The sequence below is a fragment of the Pristiophorus japonicus genome, chromosome 10, assembly GCF_044704955.1.
Source record: "Pristiophorus japonicus isolate sPriJap1 chromosome 10, sPriJap1.hap1, whole genome shotgun sequence".
In the NCBI taxonomy this organism is placed as follows: domain Eukaryota; kingdom Metazoa; phylum Chordata; class Chondrichthyes; family Pristiophoridae; genus Pristiophorus; species Pristiophorus japonicus.
Genome location: NC_091986.1, coordinates 217,738,844 through 217,765,494, shown reverse-complemented (window position 1 = coordinate 217,765,494; position 26,651 = coordinate 217,738,844). Strand labels below are relative to the sequence as shown.

General features: G+C 49.7%; 1 protein-coding gene across 1 annotated transcript in view; it reads right to left on the bottom strand.

Moving 5' to 3' along the window:
* LOC139275297 (transmembrane protein 164-like) overlaps nt 1–26,651 on the bottom strand; it is a 94,989-nt gene that overhangs the window by 34,743 nt on the left and 33,595 nt on the right. The window contains exons 2-4 of the mRNA XM_070892569.1: nt 22,568–22,617; nt 11,257–11,323; nt 857–935 (exon numbers count right to left, since the gene is read on the bottom strand). Of these exons, the coding sequence (XP_070748670.1) occupies nt 857–935; nt 11,257–11,323; nt 22,568–22,617 (196 nt within the window). The remainder of the gene's footprint in view (nt 1–856; nt 936–11,256; nt 11,324–22,567; nt 22,618–26,651) is intronic.

The following is a 26,651-nucleotide window of genomic DNA, read 5'->3' as shown; positions in this document are numbered from 1 at the left end:
CAGTACTGAGGGAGTGCTGCACTGTCGGAGGGGCAGTACTGAGGGAGTGCTGCACTGTCGGAGGGACAGTACTGAGGGAGTGCTGCACTGTCGGAGGGGCAGTACTGAGGGAGTGCTGCACTGTCGGAGGGGCAGTACTGAGGGAGCGCCGCACTGTCGGAGGGACAGTACTGAGGGAGTGCTGCACTGTCGGAGGGGCAGTACTGAGGGAGTGCTGCACTGTCGGAGGGGCAGTACTGAGGGAGCGCCGCACTGTTGGAGGGACAGTACTGAGGGAGCACCGCACTGTTGGAGGGACAGTACTGAGGGAGCGCCGCACTGTCAGAGGGGCAGTACTGAGGGAGCACCGCACTGTTGGAGGGACAGTACTGAGGGAGCGCTGCACTGTCGGAGGGGCAGTACTGAGGGAGCGCCGCACTGTCGGAGGGGCAGTACTGAGGGAGCGCCGCACTGTCGGAGGGGCAGTACTGAGGGAGTGCTGCACTGTCGGAGGGGCAGTACTGAGGGAGCACTGCATTGTCGAAGATGCTGTCTTTCGGTTGAGATGTTAAACCGAGGTCCCTTCTGTCCTCTCAGGTGGACATAAAAGATCCCACGGCACTATTTGGGAGAAGAGTTCTTCCCGTTGCCCTGGGGCCAATATTTATCCCTCAACCAACATCGCTAAAACAGATTATCTGGATCTTTATCACATTGCTGTTTGTGGGAGCTTGCTGTGCGCAAATTGGCTGCCGCGTTTCGCACATTACAACAGTGACCACACTTCAATAAGTATTTCATTGGCTGTAAAGTGCTTTGGGACATCTGGAGATGCATCAGTAGGGTGTACATGGAATTACTGGTGTGTTACACTTACCACCTCTGTTGAGCAAGTAGAGAGGAACGATGTACATGAGGGTGTGCTGAAGGTAATACACTTCGGTTTCAAATGGAAGCTGCAAGCAAGGACAACACAGGCTAGAGAAACATCGCAACATGGAAACATATACATAGAAACATAGAAAATAGGTGCAGGAGTAGGCCATTCGGTCCTTCAAGCCTGCACCACCATTCAATATGATTATGGCTGATCATGCAACTTCAGTACCCCATTCCTGCTTTCTCTCCATACCCCTTGATCTCTTTAGCCGTAGGGGCCACATCTAACTCCCTTTTGAATATGTCCAACGAACTGGCTTCAACAACTTTCTGTGGTAAAAAATTCCACAATTTAACAATTCTCTGGGTGAAAAAGCTTCTCCTCATCTCGGTCCTAAATGGCTTACCCCTTATCCTAAGACTTTGTCTCCTGGTTCTGCACTTTCCCAACATCGGGAACATTCTTCCAGCATCTAACCTGTCCAATCCCGTCAGAATTTTATATGCTTCTATGAGATCCCCTCTCATTCTTCTAAATTCCAGTGAATATAAGCCGAGTCGATCCAGTCTCTCCTCATATGTCAGTCCTGCCATCCCGGGAATCAGTCTGGTGAACCTTCGCTGCACTCCCTCAATAGCAAGAATGTTCTTTCTCAGATTAGGAGACCAAAACTGCACACAATATTCAAGATGTGGTCTCACTAAGGCCCTGTACAACTGCAGTAAGATCTCCCTGCTCCTATACTCAAATCCTCTCGCTTTGAAGACCAACAGCAGCCAGGTTCATGGCACCATGGGTGGCTCTGCTGCACAGAAGGGCAGGAAAAAGAGTGGGAGAGCTATAGTGATAGGGAACTCTATTGTAAGGGGAATAGATAGGAGTTTCTGCGGCCGCAACCGAGACTCCAGGATGGTATGTTACCTCCCTGGTGCAAGGGTCAAGGATGTCTCAGAGCGGCTGCAGTGCATTCTGGAGTGGGAGGGTGAACAGGCAGTTGTCGTGGTACATGTGGGTACCAACGATATAGGTAAGAAGTGGGAAGAGGTCCTACAAGATGAATTTAGGGAGCTCGGAGTTAAATTAAAAAGTAGGACCTCAAAGGTAGTAATCTCTGGATTGCTACCAGTGCCACATGCTAATCAGAGTAGAGGGAGCAGGATAGTTAGAATAAATATGGTGCAAGAGGGAGGGATTCAAATTCCTGGGACATTGGAACCAGTTCTGGGGTAAGTGGAACCTGTACAAAAGGGACGGTTTGTACTTGGGCAGGACTGGAACTGATGTCCTGGGGTAACATTTGCTAATGCAGTTCAGGAGTGTTTAAACTAATATGGCAGGGGGATGGGAACCTATGCAGCGAGACAGGGCGAAGTAATATGGAGTCAGAAACAGATGGTAGAGAGGTAAAAGCAATAGTGGAAGGCCGAGTAAACAAAGGCAAGAAACAAAAAGGGCCACATTACATCATAATTCTAAAAGGACAAAGGGTGTTACAAAACAAGCCTGAAGGCCTTGTGTCTTAATGCAATGAGTATCCGTAATAAGGTGGATAAATTAACTGTGCAAATAGATGTTAACTGATATGATGTGATTGGGATTACAGAGACGTGGCTCCAGGATGATCAGGGCTGGGAACTCAACATCCAAGGGTATTCAATATTCAGGAAGGATAGAATAAAAGGAAAAGGAGGTGGGGTAGCATTGCTGGTTAAAGAGGAGATTAATGCAATAGTTAGGAAGGACATTAGCTTGGATGATGTGGAATCTATATGGGTAGAGCTGCAGAACACCAAAGGGCAAAAAACATTGGTGGGAGTTGTGTACAGACTTCCAAACCGTGGTAGTGATGGAGAGGGCATCAAACAGGAAATTAGGGGTGCATGCAATAAAGGTGCAGCAGTTATCATGGGTGACTTTAATATGCATATAGATTGGGCTAACCAAACTGGAAGCAATACGTTGGAGGAGGATTTCCTGGCGTGCATAAGGGATGGTTTTCTAGACCAATATGTCGAGGAACAAAGTAGGGGGGAGGCCATCTTAGACTGGGTGTTGTGTAGTGAGAGGATTAATTAGCAATCTCGATGTGCGAGGCCCCTTGGGGAAGAGTGACCATAATATGGTGGAATTCTACATTAGGATGGAGAATGAAACAGTTAATTCGGAGACCATGGTCCAGAACTTAAAGAAGGGTAACTTTGAAGGTATGAGGCGTGAATTGGCTAGGATAGATTGGCGAATGATACTTAAGGGGTCGACAGTGGATGGGCAATGGCAGACATTTAGAGACCGCATGGATGAACTACAACAATTGTACATCCCTGTCTGGCGTAAAAATAAAAAAGGGAAGGTGGCTCAACCGTGGCTATCAAGGGAAATCAGGGATAGTATTAAAGCCAAGGAAGTGGCATGCAAATTGGCCAGAAATAGCAGTGAACCCGGGGACTGAGAGAAATTTAGAACTCAGCAGAGGAGAACAAAGGATTTGATTAGGGCAGGGAAAATAGAGTACGAGAGGAAGCTTGCAGGGAACATTAAGACGGACTGCAAAAGCTTCTATAGATGTGTAAAGAGAAAAAGGTTAGTAAAGACAAATGTAGGTCCCCTGCAGTCAGAATCAGGGGAAGTCATAATGCGGAACAAAGAAATGGCAGACAAATTGAACAAGTACTTTGGTCGGTATTCACTAAGGAGGACACAAACAACCTTCCGGATATAAAAGGGGTCAGAGGGTCTAGTAAGAAGGAGAAACTGAGGGAAATCCTTATTAGTCGGGAAATTGTGTTGGGAAAATTGATGGGATTGAAGGCCGATAAACCCCAAGGGCCTGATGGTCTGCATCCCAGAGTATTTAAGGAGGTGGCCTTGGAAATAGCGGATGCATTGACAGTCATTTTCCAACATTCCATAGACTCTGGATCAGTTCCTATCAAATGGAGGGTAGCCAATGTAACCCCACTTTTTAAAAAAGGAGGGAGAGAGAAAACGGAATTATAGACCAGTCAGCCTGACATCGGTAGTGGGTAAAATGATGGAATCAATTATTAAGGATGTCATAGCAGCGCATTTGGAAAGAGGTGACATGATAGGCCCAAGTCAGCATGGATTTGTGAAAGGGAAATCATGCTTGACAAATCTTCTGGAATTTTTTGAGGATGTTTCCAGTAGAGTGGACAAGGGAGAATCAGTTGGTGTGGTGTATTTGGACTTTCAGAAGGCTTTCGACAAGGTCCCACACAAGAGATTAATGTGCAAAGTTAAAGCACATGGGATTGCGGGTAGTGTGCTGACGTGGATTGAGAACTGGTTGTCAGACAGGAAGCAAAGAGTAGGAGTAAATGGGTACTTTTCAGAATGGCAGGCCGTGACTAGTGGGGTACCGCAAGGTTCTGTGCTGGGACCCCAGCTGTTTACATTGTACATTAATGATTTAGACGAGGGGATTAAAGGTAGTATCTCCAAATTTGCGGATGACACTAAGTTGGATGGTAGTGTGAGCTGAGAGGAGGATGCTATGAGGCTGCAGAGTGACTTGGATAGATTAGGTGAGTGGGCAAATGCATGGCAGATGAAGAATAATGTGGATAAATGTGAGGTTATCCACTTTGGTGGTAAAAACAGAGAGACAGACTATTATCTGAATGGTGACAGATTAAGAAAAGGGGAGGTGCAACGAGACCTGGGTGTCATGGTACATCAGTCATTGAAGGTTGGCATGCAGTTACAGCAGGCGGTTAAGAAAGCAAATGGCATGTTGGCCTTCATAGCAAGGGGATTTGAGTACAGGGGCAGGGAGGTGTTACTACAGTTGTACAGGGACTTGGTGAGGCCACACCTGGAGTATTGTGTATAGTTTTGGTCTCCTAACTTGAGGAAGGACATTCTTGCTATTGAGGGAGTGCAGCGAAGGTTCACCAGACTGATTCCCGGGATGGTGGGACTGACCTATCAAGAAAGGCTGGATCAACTGGGCTTGTATTCACTGGAGTTCAGAAGAATGAGAGGGGATCTCATAGAAACGTTTAAAATTCTGACGGGTTTAGACAGGTTAGATGCAGGAAGATTGTTCCCAATGTTGGGAAAGTCCAGAACCAGGGGTCACAGTCTAAGGATAAGGGGTAAGCCATTTAGGACCGAGATGAGGAGAAACTTCTTCACCCAGAGAGTGGTGAACCTGTGGAATTCTCTACCACAGAAAGTTGTTGAGGCTAATTCACTAAATATATTCAAAAAGGAGTTAGATGTAGTCCTTACTACTAGGGGGATCAAGGGGTATGGCGAGAAAGCAGGAATGGGGTATTGAAGTTGCATGTTCAGCCATGAACTCATTGAATGGCGGTGCAGTCTCGAAGTGCCGAATGGCCTACTCCTGCACCTATTTTCTATATTTCTAACATGCCATTTGCTTTCTTAACTGCCTGCAGTACCTAATATATCAAGGCCATGGAGAGGGAGCAGAGGAGGTTTACCAGAGAGGTGGCTGGGATGCCACACTTCAGTTATGTGGAGAAGCTGGGGTTGTTCTCCTTGGAGCAGAGAAGGTTGAGGGGAGCTCTGTTAGAGTGGTTCAATATTATAAAGGGGATTTGACAGAGTAACCAAGGAGAAACGGTTTCCAGTGGGAGGAAGGTTGGTAACCAGAGGGACACAGATTTAGGATAATCAGCAAATGAACCAGAGGAGGAGATGGGGAGAATGTTTTTACGCAGCGAGTTGTTGTGATCGGGAACGCGCTGCCTGAGAGGACGGTGGGAGCAGATTCAATAGTAACTTTCAAACAGGGAGTTAGATAAATACTTGAAGGGGAGAAATTTTCAGGGCTATGGGGAAAGAGCAGGGGGGAGTGGAACTGATTGGATCGCTCTCTCACAGAGCCGGCACAGGAACGATGGGCCGAATGGCCTCCTTCTGTGCTGTGCGATTCCAAATCCTGGGATATTAATGAACAAAAAAAAAATTGCGTGCAATTTGTTGGTAACGCTCTGGCCTCGGGGTCAAGGGTCTACGGTGCAAAAAATTCACTGCGATTGCGTTTCACCCTGTCCGGGGCGTTGAAGGGTTAACGCCAGCGAGCATTGAGAGCATAGAAACATAGAAACATAGAAAATAGGTGCAGGAGTAGGCCATTCGGCCCTTCTAGCCTGCACCGCCATTCAATGAGTTCATGGCTGAACATTCAACTTCAGTACCCCATTCCTGCTTTCTCGCCATACCCCTTGATCCCCCTAGCAGTAAGGACCTCATCTAACTCCTTTTTGAATATATTTAGTGAATTGGCCTCAACAACTTTCTGTGGTAGAGAATTCCACAGGTTCACCACTCTCTGGGTGAAGAAGTTCCTCCGCATCTCGGTCCTAAATGGCTTACCCCTTATCCTTAGACTGTGACCCCTGGTTCTGGACTTCCCCAACATTGGGAACATTCTTCCTGCATCTAACCTGTCTAACCCCGTCAGAATTTTATATGTTTCTATGAGGTCCCCTCTCATTCTTCTGAACTCCAGTGAATACAAGCCCAGTTGATCCGTTACCGGCGGGGCTGAGGCATATCGCCCGGGAGCGAGGCGCCGGTGAGCAACGCGCCCCCCCCCCCCACGGGTAGCGGAACGGAAGCAAACGTTGCCAACCCCGCGGTGGGCCCCGCCGGAGAAAGCCCGTAGCGCAGAGCTGTCCCGGGGCGCTCGCGGAGGGCGTGACTACACCAGTGATTGACTTGTGGACATTTTGTTTGTGGAGATTGAACTCTATTTGCGGTGAGTCATGTACAGGGAAGGTGTTTTTGGTCAATTTTGCTCGGCTGTTTTTTTTGTGCAGGGAGGCCTCTCGCAGGGCGCTCCGAAGCCGGCTCATTAGCAACGGGATATTCAGTTGCGTTCCCTGGTCTCTGGCACCACAAAAGAGGTGTAGAACGCCTCAGCACCCTGCCCCACTCTCGGTGACGCTGAAACTGAATTGTGCTGGGCCCGACGTTAAAAAAATAATCTTTCTCCGCTAAATTTAACGCCCAGACAATATTAGCACCTTAGGAGCCCTCCCACTGCATCTCTCATCATCAGCAAAGGCGGGTCCCTCGAACGAGGATGACTTGCTTCCACATGAGTTCACAGATAGTTCACTGAAGGACCCGATGTTCCAGTCCTGAACTCCAGGGGTGGAAGATACCTGTGCGTGGGTTTTTTTAACGTGGGGTGACCGTTGCACACCAGCCACCACACGGGGCTTGACAGAGCTAGGTCTTGGTCCAGTGGCAAGGGTTAACCAGGACGACTGGAGACCAGCTCTGCTGCACGGACCTAGTGCGCACACACATATCGCAGTGTGGGCTGGGCCCGTGCTGCCCCTGGGCCCCTCGCCTCTTCTGGGCCCTGTACCCTCATTCGCCGCACCTCCGCCCACGATCTCTCGCCGCTCCTCCGCCACAAACATTCGCTGCGCCTCCGCCACGATCTCCCGACCGTAGTTCAAGCCCCAAAAACAAAGGGTGTTGGCTCAGACTTTATAAACTTGACACGAGAGGGAGCGCCGCGCTGCCGATTGCTGCAACGCGAGAGAGAGAGAGAGAGAGAGACGACATCCTCCGCACGCGCTGTTAAACGGGGGGACCCGTCTGCCCGTTCGTGCGACCGAGTCGAAGGGCAGAGACGTTCCTGGGCATCCTGACTGGCACGCTCCCAATAACCAACATCGGCCAAGAACAGGATAAACGCAAATTAACCGCTCGGTGGGTTTATTGACAATTTTCTCGGTGGGATCTTACTGTGCACAAAATGGTTGCCACCTTCCTCACAATAGCCACACTCGCTTGTAGCTCGTTCCGGGGGACAGACGCTGTAATGTACGCACCTGTGAGGATGCTCACAGGTTTGCTGAGTAAATTATACATCAATATATCCAGCTAACTTAAAATTCCAACAACACATCAAGAAATATATTTTTGCTTCTCAGTCACCTTTTATTTATCAAATCAGGCCCTCATTGAGATTTAAGGCAGCATTCCCACCTAGCGTAATACAAACATAGAAAATAGGTGCAGGAGTAGGCCATTCGGCCCTTCGAGCCTGCATCGCCATTCAATGAGTTCATGGCTGAACATGTAACTTCAGTACACCATTCCTGCTTTCTCGCCATACCCCTTGATCCCCCTCGTAGTTTTTTGAATATATTTAGTGAATTGGCCTCAACAACTTTCTGTGGTAGAGAATTCCACAGGTTCACCACTCTCTGGGTGAAGAAGTTTCTCCTCATCTTGGTCCTAAATGGCTTACCCCTTATCCTTAGACTGTGACCCCTGGTTCTGGACTTCCCCAACATTGGGAACATTCTTCCTGCATCTAACCTGTCCAAACGCGTCAGAATTTTAAACGTTTCTATGAGATCCCCTCTCATTCTTCTGAACTCCAGTGAATACAAGCCCAGTTGATCCAATCTTTCTTGATATGTCAGTCCCGCCATCCCGGGAATCAATCTGGTGAACCTTCGCTGCACTCCCTCAATAGCAAGAATGTCCTTCCTCAGATTAGGAGACCAAAACTGTACACAATATTCAAGGTGTGGCCTCACCAAGGTCCTGTACAACTGCAGTTAGACCTCCCTGCTCCTATACTCAAATCCTCTTGCTATGAAGGCAAAGATGTCATTTGCCTTCTTCACCGCCTGCTGTACCTGCATGACAACTTTCAATGACTGATGTACCATGACACCCAGGTCTCGTTGCACCTCCCCTTTTCCTAATCTGTCACCATTCAGATAATATTCTGCCTTCTGTTTTTAGCACCATAGTGGATAACCTCACATTTATCCACATTATACTTCATCTGCCATGCATTTGCCCATTCACCTAACCTATCCAAGTCACTCTGCAGCCTCTTAGCATCCTTCTCACAGCTCACACCGTCACCCAGCTTAGTGTCATCTGCAACCTTGGAGATATTACATTCAATTCCTTCATCTAAATCATTAATGTATATTGTAAATAGCTGAACCTTGCGGTACCCCACTAGTCACTGCCTACTCCATATTCTCCATATTTAATACTCAATATTTTCATTGATAGTTTGTGCTCGTCTCCTGACCCATGAATAGTCTGGTCCCAATAATTTGGAGATATGCTCCAGTCACGTGATGTTCACAAGACTCAATAAAACCCCAGCTAGTTGGGTTTGGGGGATCCACGATGGGGCAGGTGGTTGTGAGCCTGGTGGATGAACTGGTAATGTGTAGTGTGATTGTTAAACCTTTGTTAATAAACCAACTAGTTCTTAATTACAATGTGTTGCTATGAATTCTTAAGCAAAGGACCCATGAAGCAAATATATTACAGACAATACACATTGTTAGGATATAGGATATAGTTGTTAGGATATAGTTAGCAAAAAAAAAATCATTTTTAGAGTCAAATTGACACGACTGTCTGCCCCTCCCCCGCCAACCTCCTTCCTCCTCCCTTCTCTCTCAAGTTGGGTTTCCAAGGTGCATGCAGATGCAATGAGCTCTCTGTCCATTGGCACAAGCCAAGAGCTGGGGGTGGGGGAAGGGGAGGGGAGAGACTGGTTGACCAACTCTTCCCGTGCAACCTTCCTCATGGGGTTAGTTCACAATGGCCGAGGTCTTCTCGATCTGAGCCTCCTCCTGGATCAGTGACCGGGCACGGGTTGGGGTAGCGGAGGGGCAGTGGGAGGGGATGCAGTGGGGGTTGCGGGGGTGGGGGGGTGGTGGTTGGTGAGATGAAAGAGTTGAGCAGCTGCATTACTTTCTGTTGTGTATGCATGCCTGTTTCCTGTGTGATGTCTGTAACACTGTTATGCAACACTGAATGTACACTTACATTGTACACACCTTACCTGTACACCAGAGGGTGCTGCTGTTGGAGACCTAAGGGTTACCTGCACACTGCAGGTAACCGAGTATATAAAGGAGCTCACAGCTTGGTGTCCTCACTCGAGGAACTGCAAATAAAGGACTACAGGTCTACACAGTTTTACTATCATACCCTGCCTCGTGGATTCATTTGTTAAAGATGTCTACAAACACTACAACTGGCGACGAGGATATGAGGTCACAAACTATACACTCAACATGTCTAACCTCTACACAGCTTTGGTATCATACTCTGCCTCATGGAGTCATTTACTAAAGGTGTCTACATACACTACACTTCCCATCCCCTCTATTTTCGCACCTGCGCTGTCTCCACCTCCCGATCCTAGCCCGCTCCTTGGCTTTGCCAGGCTGACTCTTTGCTCACACCTGGTTGACCTGGGTAGCCAGCCAATGACATTTTCTCTTGATCATACCCGGAGTCCCAGCGGGGTGACACAACCTTAGAAAATGCCCGGACCGCTCTGCTCCCTCCACCCCTCGAGATTCTACAGTCGCCCCCTTCAGATGTTTCTAAAACATCTTTTTTCACCGCTCTGTGGAGTCAGGAGAAGCAGCAGTTCTCCCATCCTCCCACCGTCCTTACGATTTCGCCCTCCCACCCCACACTTCATACTCCACAGTCCGGCCAATCTCCCCTCTCCCTTCTCCGACTCCACCATCCCATATTATTTAAATGGTGATAGCTTGGGAAGTGTCGATGAACAGAAGGACCTGGGTGTCCTTGTACACCAGTCATTGAAAGCAAACATGCCGGTGCAGCAAGCAGTTAGGAAGGCAAATGGTACGTTGGCCTTCATTGCAAGAGGATTTGAGTACAGGAGCAAGGATGTCTTACTACAGTTATACAGGGCCTTGGTGAGACCGCACCTGGAGTATTGTGTGCAGTTTTGCTCTCCTTACCCAAGAAAGGATATATTTGCCATAGAGGGAGTGCAGCGAAGGTTCACCAGACTGATTCCTGGGGTGGCAGGACTGTCGTATGAGGCAAGATTGGGCCGACTAGACCAGTATTCACTCGATTTTAGAAGAATGAGAGGGGATCTCATTGAAACGTATACATTTCTGATGGGGTTGGATAAACTGAATGCAGGGAGGATGTTTCCCCTGGACTGGGAAGTCTAGAACAAGGGGTCACAGTCTCAGGATACGGGGTAGGAAATTTAGGACCGAGATGAGGAGAAATTTCTTCACTCAGAGGGTGGTGAACCTGTGGAATTCTCTACCACAGAAGGCTGTGGAGGCCAAGTCACTGAATATATTTAAGAGGGAGATAGATAGATTTCTAGACTCAAGACATCAAGGGGTATGGGGAGAAAGCGGGAATATGGTGTTGAGATAGAGGATCAGCCATGATCATATTGAATGGAGGCTCGAAGGGCCGAATGGCCTACTCCTGCTCCCATTTTCTCTGTTTCTATGATGATCCCGAGAACGTGGGCTCCGACTGGCACCTACCCCGGCAACACCGGTCAGGGTACGGTTAAAGCCAAAGAGGGGGACACAAGTCGAATCACTTACCAGTCTGGTGTTGACCACGGGGAAGAGCAGAGCCAGCAAGGGTCCATTCAACATGTGCACGTGTAACCTGCGGGAAGGAACACAGAGCAGAGTCTCACAGACCGACAACACAGGTCATAGGTCGCGGGATTGCCGCTTTTTTTATTCGTTAGTGAGCGTTGCTGGCAAGGCTTGGAATCTATTGCCCATCACTCTTTGTCCTGGAGAAGGTGCTGGTTGTAATGTATGCCCCTGTGAGTATGCCCACAGGTTGGTAGAGCTGTTGAGTTGGGAGTGGCTTAGCCAGTCACGTGATGTTCACAAAACTCAATAAAACCCCAGCCACTTGAGCTGGAAGTGGTTTAACCAGTCACATGATGTTCACAAGACTCAATAAAACACCAATCAGTTGAGTTGGGAGTGGTTTAGCCAGTCACGTGATGTTCACAAGACTCAATAAAAACCCAGCCACTTGAGCTGGAAGTGGTTTAACCAGTCACATGATGTTCACAAGACTCAATAAAACACCAATCAGTTGAGTTGGGAGTGGTTTAGACAGTCACGTGATGTTCACAAGACTCAATAAAACCCCAGCCACTTGGGTTCGGGGGATCCATGATGGGGCAGGTGGTTGTGAGCCTGGTGGATGAACTGATAATGTGTAGTGTGATTGTTAAACCTTTTGCTAATAAACCAACTAGTTCTTAATAGCAATGTGTTGCTGTGAATTCTTAAGCAAAGAACCCACGAAGCAAATACATTAAAGTGGTGAGCCGCCTTCTTGAACAGCTGCAGTCCGTGTTTTTTTAAATTTCAAAATATACTTTATTCATGTAAAAATTTGCACGATACATTGGAAAGCAGTTCAGTACATTTGGATGCGGTCAGCGATTCATACAATACATTTGGATGCTGACGGCAATTCCATACAATACATTTGCTTGCTTTACATTTCGAGGTACAATTCAGTACAATCCAGGATACATTGTAATACAGTCATCAAATTACCTTACATGTGGCACTATACGGTACACGGAATGGGTGAAGGTACAGTTACATTTCTTTGCAACATACATTACTAAACAGAGCTTGGATTATACATGGCACTACATAGGTGTTTTCAGATCATGGTGCTCTATGTATACAAAGGGTTTACCATTGCAGCCCGAGGGGGGTTTTGTACTGATTCCTGCCCCTGGGTTTACCGTGGCAGAAGGGCTTTAAACTGTGGCCCTTCCCCACCGTGCCTTTGCGGCGACTGCACCAATTTTAAGTGCGTCCCTCAGCACGTAATCCTGGATCTTGGATTGCACCAGTCTGCAACACGCAGACGTGGACATCTCCTTGCTCTGGAAGACCAGCAAGTTTCAGCAAGACCAAAGAGCGTCTTTGACCGAGTTGATGGCCCGCCAGCAGCAGGTGATGTCAGTCTCGGTGTGTGTCCCTGGGAACAGCCCGGAGAGCACAGAGTCCTGTGTTACGGAGCTGCTCGGGATGAACCTCGACAGCAACCACTGCATCTCCTTCCAGACCTGCCTTGCAAAGGCGCAATCCCGAAGGAGATGGGTGACAGTCTCGTACGCACCGCAGCCGACTCGGGGGCAGAGTGCCGTGTCTCTGAAAGCCCTGCTGCAGTCCGTGTGGTGAAGGTGCTCCCACAGTGCTGTTAGGGAGGGAGTTCCAGGATTTTGACCCAGCGACGACGAAGGAATGGCCGATATATTTCCAAGTCAGGATGGTGTGTGACTGGGAGGTGGTGTGGGCCATTACCTTTTGAGGACAGAGAGCGACTGTGTTTATTCAGTCAGGGCATCAAGGGCTATGGATAAAGGCGGGCAGATGAAGTGGGGGTACGGATCTAATTAACTGGCAGAACAAAAAGAAAGATTTGGATTTCTATAGCATCTTTCACAACCACCAGACTTCTCAAAGCACTTTACAGCCAATTAAATACTTTTTGTAGTGTAGTCACTGTTGTAATGTGGGAAACACGGCAGCCAATTTGCGCATAGCAAGCTCCCACAAACAACAATGTGATAACGACAGATAATCTGTTTTAGTGATGTTGATTGAGGGATAAATATTGGTCCCAGGACACCGGGGAGAACTCCCCTTGCTCTTCTTTGAAATACTGCCGTGGGATCTTTTACATCCACCTGAGAGCAGCCGGGGCCACGGTTTAACGTCTCATCCAAAAGACGGCACTCCGACAATGTAGCGCTCCCTCAGTACTGCCCCTCCGAGAGTGCAGCGCTCCCTCAGTACTGCCCTTCCGAGAGTGCAGTGCTCCCTCAGTACTGCCCCTCTGACAGTGCAGCGCTCCCTCAGTACTGCCCCTCCGAGAGTGCAGCGCTCCCTCAGTACTGCCCCTCCGAGAGTGCAGTGCTCCCTCAGTACTGCCCTTCCGAGAGTGCAGTGCTCCCTCAGTACTGCCCCTCTGACAGTGCAGCGCTCCCTCAGTACTGCCCCTCCGAGAGTGCAGCGCTCCCTCAGTACTTCCCTTCCGAGAGTGCAGCTCTCCCTCAGTACTGCCCCTCCGACAGTGCAGCCCTCCCTCAGTACTGCCCCTCCCTCAGCACTGTACAGGAGTGTCAGCCTAGATTGATGTGCTCAAGTCCCTGGAGTGGGATTTGAATGCACACCTTCTGACAATGGGTTAGTGGCCTAACACATACACATATGCACTTATTTTGGAGCTTGCCGATAGCATTTGCACAATCAACAGCACATCTTTGCACATTATAGCACCATGCTTGTAAACAGTTGAATGTATTTTTAAAGGTTCCTCCCACCCAGAGGCTCCTCGGAGATGTTGCCAGTAGGAACACTGCCTGGGGGTTTGCTGGCTGACTTCTTGCTCCTGGAATCTTTGGCACAAACGACTTTCTAATTCACTGGAGGCTTGCATGGTAATTGATGTGAAATAAACCGAGGTCTGGCCTCGATTTTCTCAGTGCACCACAGAGAGAGTAACTGTCTCGGGCCGTGCAGTCCAGCTCAAGATACACGTCAGCCGTGGCTCTGTGGGTAGCACCCTTGGTTCGGAGAAGCTTGTGGGTTCAAGTCCCACTCCAGAGACGTGAGCACAGAAACCTAGGCTGAGACTCCCAGTGCAGTGCTGAGGGACTGCCACACTGTCCAAGGGACAGCACTGAGGGAGTGTTGCACTGTTGGAGGGGTAGTACTGAGGGAGTGTTGCACTGTTGGAGGGGTAGTACTGAGGGAGTGTTGCACTGTTGGAGGGGCAGTACTGAGGGAACGTCAGACTGTCGGAGGGGCAGTACTGAGGGAGTGCCTCAGTGTCGGAGCGGCTGTACTAAGGGAGCGTTGCACTGTTGGAGGGGCAGTACTGAGGAAATGCCAGACGGTTGGAGGGACAGTACTGAGGGAGCGCCTCAGTGTCGGAGGGGCCGTACTGAGGGAGCGTCACACTGTCAGCGGGGCAATACTGAGGGAGTGCTGCACTGTCGGAGGGGCAATGCTGAGGGAGCGCTGCAAGTTGGAGGGGCAGTACTGAGGGAGCGTTGCACTGTCAGAGGGGCAGTACTGAGGGAGTGCCGCACTGTCGGAGGGGCAGTACTGAGGGAGTGCTGCACTGTCGGAGGGGCAGTACTGAGGGAGTGCTGCACTGTCGGAGGGGCAATACTGAGGGAGTGCTGCACTGTCGGAGGGGCAGTGCTGAGGGAGCGCTGCACTGTCGGAGGGGCAGTACTGAGGGAGTGCTGCACTGTCGGAGGGGCAGTGCTGATGGAGCGCTGCACTGTCGGAGGGGCAGTGCTGAGGGAGCGCTGCACTGTCGGAGGGGCAGTACTGAGGGAGCGCCGCACTGTCGGAGGGGCAGTACTGAGGGAGCGCCGCACTGTCAGAGGGCCAGTCTTTCTTATGAGACTGCTCTGTCAGGTGGACATAAAAGATTCCACTGCCAATAGTTCGAAGAAGAGCAGGGGAGTTATCCCTGATGTCCTGGAGCCAATATTTATCCCTCAATCAACATCACTAAAACAGATTATCTGGTGTGCAAAATGAAAGCACATGGTATTGGGGGTAATGTACTGACGTGGATAGAGAACTGGTTCGCAGACAGGAAGCAGAGAGTCGGGATAAATGGTTCCTTTTCAGAATGGCAGGCAGTGACTAGTGGAGTGCCGCAGGGCTCAGTGCTGGGACCCCAGCTATTTACAATATACATTAATGATTTAGATGAAGGAATTGAATGTAATATCTCCAAGTTTGCAGATGACACTAAGCTGGGTGGCAGTGTGAGCTGTGAGGAGGACGCGAAGAGGCTGCAGGGTGACCTGGACAGGTTGGGTGAGTGGGTAAATGCATGGCAGATGCAGTATAATGTGGATAAATGTGAGGTTATCCACTTTGGTGGTAAATAGACGAAGGCAGAATATTATCTGAATGGTGGCAGATTAGGAAAAGGGGAGGTGCAACGAGATCTGGATGTCATGGTACATCAGTCATTGAAAGTTAGCATGCAGATACAGCAGGCGGTGAAGAAGGCAAATGGCATGTTGGCCTTCATAGCGAGAGGATTTGAGTATAGGAGCAGCTGTACAGGGCCTTCGTGAGGCCTCACCTGGAATATTGTGTTCAGTTCTGGTCTCCTAATCTGAGGAAGGACATTCTTGCTATTAAGGGAGTGCAGCGAAGGTTCATCAGACTGATTCCCGGGATGGCAGGACTGACATATGAGGAGACATTGGATGGACTGGGCTTGTATTCACTGGAGCTTAGAAGAATGAAAGGGGATCTCATAGAAACATAAAATTCTGACGGGATTGGACAGGTTAGATGCGGGAAGAATGTTCCCGATGTTGGGGAAGTCCAGAACCAGGGGACATAGTCTTAGGACAAGGGGTAGGCCATTTAGGACTGAGATGAGGAGAAACTTCTTCACTCAGAGAGTTGTCAACCTGTGGAATTCTCTACCGCAGAGAGTTGTTGACACCAGTTCATTGGATGTATTCAAAGAGGGAGTTAGATATGGCCCTTACGGCTAAAGGGATCAAGGGGTATGGAGAGAAAGCAGGAAAGAGGTACTGAGGGAATGATCAGCCATGATCATATTGAATGGTGGTGCAGGCTCGAAGGGCCAAATGACCTCTCCTGCACCTATTGTCTATGTTTCTATGATCACATTGCTATTTGTGGGAGCTTGCTGTGCGTAAATTGGCTGCCGCGTTTCCCACATTACAACAGTGACCACACTTCAAAAAAATAAGTACTTCATTGACTGTAAAGCGCTTTGGGACGCCCTGAGGTCATGAAAGGCGCTAGATAAATGCAAAGACTTTCTTTTTGTTAAGAGGTACTGGGCCATCGTGTTTGACGGTGCAGAGAAATCAATCAGTTGCAGAAATTCTTCTTCGAGCCTCAAGCGAGGGATGAAAATGGAAAATAGCATGCATTAAAACTGGCAGGCTGCAAAAAGGGAGGCCAGCCGGAAGTTGGAGCACACAGATACTGTTACTTCTTGAACGTGCATCAAAGTACTGACACATCCCTCCAGCTGAAGGTTCCAGATTGTTCCATTGCGTATGTACAGTAAACAAGGTCACTTCTTTCTCGTGGCTAATTGGTGGCAAGGGTGTAGCAAGATTTTTAAAATGTATTCACGGGATGTGGGCATCGCTGGCAAGGCCGGCTTTTATTGCCCATCCCTAATTGCCCCTGGAGAAGGTGGTGGTGAGCCTGGAGGATGGACCAATGGCGGGAGTGTGGGGGTGGGGCACAGCGGGAGCTCTTGTGATGAAATCTCCAGGAAGGCAAATGGAATGTTGGCCTTTATTGCAAGGGGGGATAGAGTATAAAAGCAGAGAAGTCCTGCTACAACTGTACAGGGTATTGGCGAGGCCACACCTGGGGTACTGCATACAGTTTTGGTCTCTGTATTTAAGGAAGGATGTACTTGCATTGGAGGCTGTTCAGAGAAGGTTCACTCGGTTGATTCCGGAGATGAGGGGGTTGACTTATGAAGATAGGTTGAGTAGGTTGGGCCTATACACACATTGGAGTTCAGAAGAATGAGAGGTAATCTTATCAAAACATATAAGATAATGAGGGGGCTCGACAAGGTGGATGCAGAGAGGATATTTCCACTCATAGGGGAAACTAAAACTAGGGGACATAGTCTCAGAATAAGGGGGCGCCCATTTAAAACTGAGATGAGGAGGAATTTCTTCTCTCAGAGGGTTGTAAATCTGTGGAATTCTCTGCCCCAGAGAGCTGTGGAAGCTGGGACATTGAATATATTTAAGGAGGAGATAGTCAGATTTTTGAGCGATAAGGGAGTAAAGGGTTATGGGGAGTGGGCGGGGAAGTGGAGCTGAGTCCATGATCGGATCAGCCATTAACTTATTGAATGGCGGAGCAGGCTCGAGGGGCCAAATGGCCGACTCCTGCTCCTAATTCTTACGTTCTTGAACAGCTGCAGTCCGTGTGGTGAAGGTGCTCCCACAGTGTTGTTAGGAAGGGAGCATGCGTGGTTTGGGCACTGAAAAGCAGGCTGAGAGGCACAGCTCAAAGGGAACATTGGTGGGGAAATTCCAGGATTGTAACCCAGCGAAGTTGAAGGAACGGCCGATATATTTCCAAGTCGGGGCTAGTGCGTGTGCCTTGCTGGGGAACTTGGAAGTGATGGTGTTCCCGTGAGCCTGCTGCTCTCATCCTTGTCCCTCATCATCATAGGCAGTCCCTCGGAATCGAGGAAGACTTGCTTCCACTCTAAAAATGAGTCCTTAGGTGGCTGAACAGTCCAATACAAGAGCCACAGTCCCTGTCACAGGTGGGACAGATAGTCGTTGAGGGAAAGGGAAGGTGGGACAGATTTGCCGCACATTCCTTCCGCTGCCTGCGCTTGATTTCTGCACGCTCTCGGCGACAAGACTAGAGGTGCTCAGCGCCCTCCCAGATGCACTTCCTCCACTTAGGGCGGTCTTTGGCCAGGGACTCCCAGGTGTCGGTGGAGATCAGGGTGTCCTTGAAACGTTTCCTCTGCCCACCTTTGGCTTGTTTGCCGTGAAGGAGTTCCAAGTAGAGCGCTTGCTTTGGGAGTCTCGTGTCTGGCATGTGAACAATGTGGCCTGCCCAGCGGAGCTGATCGAGTGTGGTCAGTGCATCAATGCTGGGGATGTTGGCCTGGTTGAGGACGCGAACATTGGTGCATCTGTCCTCCCAGGGGATTTGCAGGATCTTGCGGAGGCATCGTTGGTGGTATTTCTCCAGCGACTTGAGGTGTCTACTGTACATGAGCCATACAGGAGGGCAGGTATTACTACAGCCCTGTAGACCATGATCTTATTGAATGGCAGAGCAGGCTCGAGGGGCCAAGTGGCCGACTCCTGTTCCTATTTCTTATAGCCCTAGCTCTGTCAAGCCCGTGTGGTGGCTGGTGTGCAACGGTCACCACATGTTAAAAAAATCCACGCACAGGCATCTTCCACCCCCTTCAATTGGAGTTCAGGACTGGAACATCGGGTGCTTCATCGAAACATCTGTGAATTCATGTGGAAGCAAGTCATCCTCGTTCGAGGGACCGCCTAAGATGATGATATCCAGTTCCTAAAGCAGCAATCGTACCAGCTCCAATATTCCTTCTATTTTTCTCTGGGACATGCAAGCGCAGTTTATGCATTTAAAATCCGGTGAGTCGGGCTGGGCGGGACCTCCAGACAACTGTGCGGCTGTGCAGGTTAAATGGGAGCGCTGATCATCTTTCAACCTTTCCCTCTCCCAGCCAACTACACTGAAATAAAAAGATTTGACCTAGAATTCGAGACTTGACTATTCCAACTCACTCTTGGCCGGCCTCCCACATTCTACCCTATGTAAACTAAAGGGGATCCAAAACTCGGCTGCCCCGTGTCCTAACTCGCACCGAGTCCCGCTCACCCATCGCCCCCCTGTGCTCGCTGCCCCGTGTCCTAACTCGCACCGAGTCCCCACCATCCATCACCCCCTGTGCTCGCTGCCCCGTGTCCTAACTCGCACCGAGTCCCGCTCACCCATCGCCCCCCTGTGCTCGCTGCCCCGTGTCCTAACTCGCACCAAGTCCCCACCATCCATCACCCCCTGTGCTCACTGCCCCGTGTCCTAACTCGCACCAAGTCCCACTCACCCATCACCCCCTGTGCTCGCTGCCCCGTGTCCTAACTCGCACTGAGTCCCCACCATCCTTCACCCCCTGTGCTCGCTGCCCCGTGTCCTAACTCGCACCGAGTCCCCACCATCCATCACCCCCTGTGCTCGCTGCCCCGTGTCCTAACTCGCACCGAGTCCCCACCATCCATCACCCCCTGTGCTCGCTGCCCCGTGTCCTAACTCGCACCGAGTCCCGCTCACCCATCACCCCTGTGCTCACTGCCCCGTGTCCTAACTCGCACCGAGTCCCGCTCACCCATCACCCTCTGTGCTCACTGCCCCGTATCCTAACTCGCACCGAGTCCCGCTCACCCATCGCCCCCTGTGCTCACTGCCCCGTGTCCTAACTCGCACCAAGTCCCACTCACCCATCACCCCCTGTGCTCACTGACCTACATTGGCTCCCGGTTAAGCAACGCCTCGATTTCAAAATTCTCATCTTTATTTTCAAATCTCTCCATGGCCCTTGTCCCTCCCGATCTCTGTAATCTCCTCCAGCCCCACAACCCCGAGATGTCTGCGCTCCTCTAATTCTGCCCTCCTGAGCATCCCTGATTATAATCGCTCCACCATTGGTGGCCATGGCTTCAGCTGCCTGGGCCCCAAGCTCTGGAACTCCCTCCCTAAACCTCTCCACCTCCCTACCTCTCTTTCCTCCTTCAAGACGCTCCTTAAAAATGACCTTTGTGACCAAGCTCATCTGCACTAATTTCTACTTATGTGGCTCGGTGTCAAATTTTTCATCTTATAACACTCCTGTGAAGCACCTCGGGACGTTTCACTACATTAAAGGCGCTAGATAAATACACGTTGTTGTTGTTAACTACATGAAGGTGGCAGCCAATCTTTATAAGCACAGAACTATACAAACTGCTGGAATGGCTGAGCTGATAAAAAAAAATGAGGTAATTCTATTCACACCCTCCCATAAACCAAAGCCAGTCAGATATAAGCGAAGGGTGTAGCTGTGTCCTTACCAGCCTGCATCATTTGTTTCTGCTAATTTATGGTCTAGACATAAACAGCTTTACGAATCTGATAAGGAGTGCTCGATCTGATAAGCAGGGCTCCATCTGCCCGTTTGCAAGCATTTTTAAAGCGAGAGAGAGTGACAGGAAACAAACTGCGGAGGAGTCAGACAGCACTGTAAATCAGAGGCTATAACCAATGGAATTAAGGAGAACTCCTTCTTCTGAGGGAGACCCCTGGAATCGAGGATGACTTGCTTCCACACTAACATGAGTTCTCAGGTGACCGATGAGACCAATGCGGGACCTACAGTCTCTGTCACAGGTGGGGCAGACGGTGGTTGGAGGGACGGGTGGGTGGGGTGCTTGGTTTGCCGCACGCTCCTTCCGCTGTTTGCGCCTGGCTTCCACGTGCTCTTGGCGACGAGACTCGAGGTGCTCAGCGCCCTCCTGGATGCTCTTCCTCCACTTAGGGCGGTCTTTAGCCAGGGACTCCCAGGTGTCGGTGGGGATGTTGCACTTCATCAAGGAGGCTTTGAGGGTGTCCCTGTAACGTTTCCTCTGCCCACCTGGGGCTCGCTTGCTGTGTCGGAGCTCCGAGTAGCAAATTTCACATTCTCACCACTCTCTCGGTAAAGAAGTTTCTCCTGAATTCCCCATTAGATTTCTCAGTGACTGTCGTATATTTATCGCACCTAGTTCTGATCACCCCCCCTCTGCCCTATCAAACCCTTTCATAATTTTAAACATAGAAACATAGAAAATAGGTGCAGGAGTAGGCCATTCAGCCCTTCAAGCCTGCACCGCCATTCAATGAGTTCATGGCTGAACATGTAACTTCAGTACCCCATTCCTGCTTTCTCGCCATACCCCTTGATCCCCCGAGTAGTAAGGACTACATCTAACTCCTTTTTGAATATATTTAGTGAATTGGCCTCAACAACTTTCTGTGGTAGAGAATTCCACAGGTTCACCACTCTCTGGGTGAAGAAGTTTCTCCTCATCTCGGTCCTAAATGGCTTACCCCTTATCCTTAGACTAAAGACCTCTATCGGGTCACCCCTCAGCCTCTTTTCTAGAGAAAAGAGTCTCAGTCTGTTCAATCTTTCCTGAGAGTTATAACCTCAGTTCTGGTATCATCCTTGTAAATCCATTTTGCACCTTCCCCAGTGCCTCCATATCCTTTTTGTAATATGGAGACCAGAACTGTTCCCAATACTCCAAGTGTCGTCTCACCAAGGTTCGATACGAGTTTAACATAATTTCCTTGCTTTTCAATTCTATTCCTCTAGATATGAACTCCCGTGTTTTGTTGCATTGCTTATGGCCTTGTTAATCTGCGTTGGTATTTTTAATGATTTTTGAATCTGTAGCCCTCCCTTGATTGATGTAAAAGATCCCACGACACTATTTCGAAGAAGAGCAGGGGAGTTATCCCCGGTGTCCTGGGGCCAATATTTATCCCTCAATCAATATCACTAAAAACAGATTATCTGGGTCATTATCACATTGCTGTTTGTGGGAGCTTGCTGTGTGCAAGTAGGCTGCCGCGCTTTCTTATCAACATCATTATAGGCAGTCCCTCGAAATCGAGGAAGACTTGCTTCCGCTCTAAAAGTGAGTTCTCAGGTGACTGAACATTCCAATACGGGAATTACAGTCTCTGTCACAGGTGGGACAGACAGTGGTTGAAGGAAAGGGAGGGTGGGACTGGTTTGCCGCACGCTCCTTCCGCTGCCTGCGCTTGCTTTCTGCATGCTCTCGGCGACGAGACTCGAGGTGCTCAGTGCCCTCCCGGATGCACTTCCTCCACTTAGGGTGGTCTTTGGCCAGGGATTCCCAGGTGTCGGTGGGGATGTTGCACTTTATCAGGGAGGCTTTGAGGGTGTCCTTGAAATGTTTCCTCTGCCCCCCTGGGGCTTGCTTGCCGTGTAGGAGTTCTGAGTAGAGCACTTGCTTTGGGAGTCTTGTGTCCGGCATGCGGACAATGTGGCCTGCCCAGCGGAGCTGGTCGAGTGTGGTCCTGGGGTTTCCCACATTACAACAGTGACTGCACTCCAAAAATGTACTTCATTGGCTGTAAAGCGCTTTGAGGTGTCCGGTGGTCATAAAAGGCTCTATATTAATGCAAGTCTTCCTTTTTCTTTCATGTTACATTTGATGTTATCTATCCTGCTCTCGCACAATAAGAAATCAAAAGGTAAAGTAATGCTCACCTGAAGAGAATCACGGTAACTCGACACGGTGGGTATGTCAGCAGGAAGATCTGCAATAAAAGCAAACACAGCTCGTGAGCAGAGTTATATCCCTCCTGTTATGTCTGTAATGTACCTATGAACACAAGGCAATGTGTTGTACTCAAACTGCAGTGACCTTGGTCCTTTATTCGTAACTCCAGACTGAGGCAGCCGCATGGTGGCTCCCCTTTTATACAGTCCCTGCCACCAGGGCAGGAAACCCCGGTCTCCACCAGTTGCACCCTCTAGTGGTGCCAGCATAGTATATACACAGTGTGGACCTTATTGATAGTACATCAGGTAAACAAGTCTCCATCTTATGCAGTGACTACACAGAGAGTATATCTATGTTATTTATGAATATATATAACATCACTCTCCCCCAAGTCCTTTGTGCCGATTACCTTTGCACTATGTGCTCTGGCTTAGCTCTCCCCAGACTTAAGTGCCAATAACCCTTGCCCCTTGGCTGTGCTTTGGCTTGGCTCTCTCCCTGTTAACCCCCAAGTCCTTTTGCCACAGCGTTGTGTAGTGGTTACCAGTTTGGATGGTTCGATGATGCAGTGGAGGTTCCAGTGGGTATTGGGTGTGATCCATGTGTGTGTCCATGGCTACATACATCCATTTCCCCCCACAGCGAGATCATGCAGCTGGCCCGTTACATTAACATACATGATCAGACACAGTGCAAGTATAAAGAAAGAAAAATATATATTTTTTTTACAATTTGTATCGTGACACCTTGGTTCAGTGTCTTACATTCGTTACATTTTATGGTCGTGCGTCAGGATTGGGTAGATTGCATTCGTGGTTCAGTCATGGTCAGTACTGAGGTATGCGAGGACACTAGTTCCAGAGCAACCGGACGGGGTCCTAGTCATCTGATGGTGGCACTGAGCCCCCTGCTAGCGGGGTGGGCTTGGTTCACTCATCTTGCCAGGACTCAGGGCCTTTGCCGTTGCCTAGTGGTGGGCAGAGCCACAGATGTGTGTGGCCTCCCTGTCCTCCTTTGAGGGCTGCACAATCTTCTGCCTGCTCTCTAACGGTGTTGGGAACCTGGCTGTTCCAGGTCCCGTTTGGGGAACTCGTTGGTTCTGACCTTTCACTCCCGGATATGGCCGAGGTAGCGACTGGGTCTGGGGGCTGGGCCGTCTCCACCCGGGTGGTGGGCAACGGCGGCCGACTTCGCGTATTGGTGACGTTTTCGTTTCCAGGTCGGTGGCGAATAGTGCCATCGGGTGCCTGCAGCGTGGGATAGACCTGGGGCAGGGTATCAGGATCAGTGCTTTCACCCTCCTGAGGTCGCTGGCCTATAACTTGTGGGGACACCTGGGGCAGGGCATCAGAATCAGCGCCTTTACCCTCCCGAATTCGCTCGCTTGCTACTTTTGGGGACATTCTATTCCCGACATCTCGCAACACCATTTTGTTCTTTACATTCTTAATCGGTTCGTTACATTGATTACCATGCATACAATGTCTCTTTAAGTTCAGTTGGTTGCAGGTCTCCTTTAAGAGAACCCTACCAGGCCACGCTGCCCCTCGCTGCAGCAGGGACTCCACCTTGCCTCTGTCCTCGAGGTCGACTGCCTTGATCCTTCTCTCCCGCGACTCTGCCACAAAAGCTGGAAGAGTGCCTGTGAATTCGATCTTCCTCCCCAGGAGTCCTGCCACTGGAGCCGGGAAGATGCTTTTAGGTCGTTCCGGTCGGATCATTGCCACGCAGTCGTGGTGGACTGTCTGTGCCTCAGGTGCTGCGCTGGTCTGTTCTCTGCCTCTGAGCACTGGGTACATCGATTTCTGGAGTGAAGAGGTCTTCCCATTTCCACTGGATCTTCCCCATCCACCTTCTTCCGAGTAGCGTTGGACCATCACCTGCAACAATCCACAGAGGTAACTTGTGCACCAAGCCATTATGGATTACACTTACATCCTCACTACCAAGGACTGGGATCAGCTCCTTGGTGTAGGTGCGCAACTTTTCCTGTACTGGAACCAGCTCGGGTCGTTTTTCGTTCTATAGCCTCTCAAAGGCATCCTGGCTCACCACTGACTGGCTCGCTCCCGTGTCCACTTCCATGAAGACTGGAACGCCGCTTATCACGACTTCCATCTTCACTGGAGGACAAGTGGTGGTGCAGGTATACACTCCATACACTTCTTCTTGGGGCTGAGCTGCCTCTCTGGCCAAATCATCTGGATTCAAAGTCATCTACCGACTCCTCTGCTAGACGGTGAGTCGTGTTTCTTTTACACATACGCTGGAGGTGGCCCTTCGTGTTACAGGCTTTGCACACGTACTCCGCAAACCGACACTGGTGAGCCCTATGGTTTCCTCCGCAACGCCAGCATGGTGCTACTCGATCAGCACCCCTCGGTGGACTCTGAGTTCTGGAACCCTGAGGTCTGTGCTCTCTGCCCTGGACAGAGCCACGTTCTACAGTCTTGCCTGTGAAAGGCACCATTCTGTGTACAGTACTTGCTGGGTTTGAGTCCACAGGATGAATAATTTGCTTGGTGCTGCAGGTCGAGGCCATGAATGCCTGACTGATGCTGATGGCCTTCTGCAGGTTGACTGTGGTGTCGGCAGATAATAGCTTGTGAAGGAGGCCCTCGTGGCCAATTCCCAGAACGAAGATGTCTCGCAATGCTTCGTTAAGGTGCGTGCCAAAATCACACGGTGCCGCAAGTCTCCTGATGTCGGCAGCATATTTTGCAATCTCCTGGCCCTCGGCTCTGCGGTGAGTGTAGAATCTGTGCCTGGCCGTGAGGATGCTCTCTTTTGGTTTTAGTTGGTCACAAATTAGTTCAGTCAGCTCATTGTATGTCTTATCCTTGGCCTTCGTGGGTGCCAGCAAACCCCTGACGAGGCGGTAGACCTCGGGCCCACAACTGGTTAGCAGTATAGCCTTGCGTTTCTCCGCTGATACGTCCGTCTCCCCTGCCAGGTCGTTTGCCACAAAATATTGCTCGAGCCTTTCTGTGAAAACATCCCAATCATCACCCTCTGCGAAGTCTTTTAGTGCGCCAAAGGTAGCCATAATCTCGTGTAAGTCCGAATTCTCATCGCCAGTTATTATGTCTGTAATGTCCCTATGAATGACTCCACGAGACAATGTGTTGTATTCAAACTGTAGCGACCTTAGTCCTTTATTCATAACTCCAGAGTGAGGCAGCCGCATGGTGGCTCCCCTTTTATACAGCCCCTGCCACCAGGGCAGGAAACCCCGGTCTCCACCAGTTGCACCCTCTAGTGGTGCCAGCATAGTATATACACAGTGTAAACCTTATTGATAATACATCAGGTAAACAAGTGATTACACAGTGACTACACAGAGAGTATATCTAAATCTGCATATATAACACCTCCTTTATAAACTAGGCGCCAAGATATAAAGCTGCCGTCATTCGCCTTGGAGCAGAGACGGTTGAGAGGAGGATTGATAGAGGTGTTCAAAACCATGAGGGGTCTGGACAGAGCAGATAGAGAGAAACTGTTCCCATTGGCAGAAGGGTCGAGAACCAGAGGATACAGATTGACGGTGGAATGACAGAAGTACCAAAGGCGACATAAGAAAAATGCATTTTTAGGCAGCGAGTGGTTGGGTTTTGGAATACGCTGCCTGAGAGGGTGGTGGAGGCAGACTCAATCTCATCTTTCAAATGGGAGTTGGATAAGTACCTGAAGAAGTAAAACTAGCAGGGCTGGCTACGGGGAAAGGGCGGTGGAGTGGGACTAGCTGAGAGTTGGCACGGGCTCGATGGGCCGATGGCCTTCCGTGCATTAGCCATTCTATGATTTGATAGGACCTCCCTCGACTGGCTTTATAGCAGCGGAGGGGATTTTCCAGAATGGTACCATACTAATTCCAGAATTAGTATACAGGTACAGCAAGTGATCAGGAAGGCAAATGAAATGTTGGCCTTTATTGCAAGGGGGATAGAATATAAAAGCAGAGAAGTCCTGCTACAACTGTACAGGGTATTGGTGAGACCACACCTGGAGTACTGCATACAGTTCTGGTCTCCGTATTTAAGGAGGGATATACTTGCATTGGAGGCT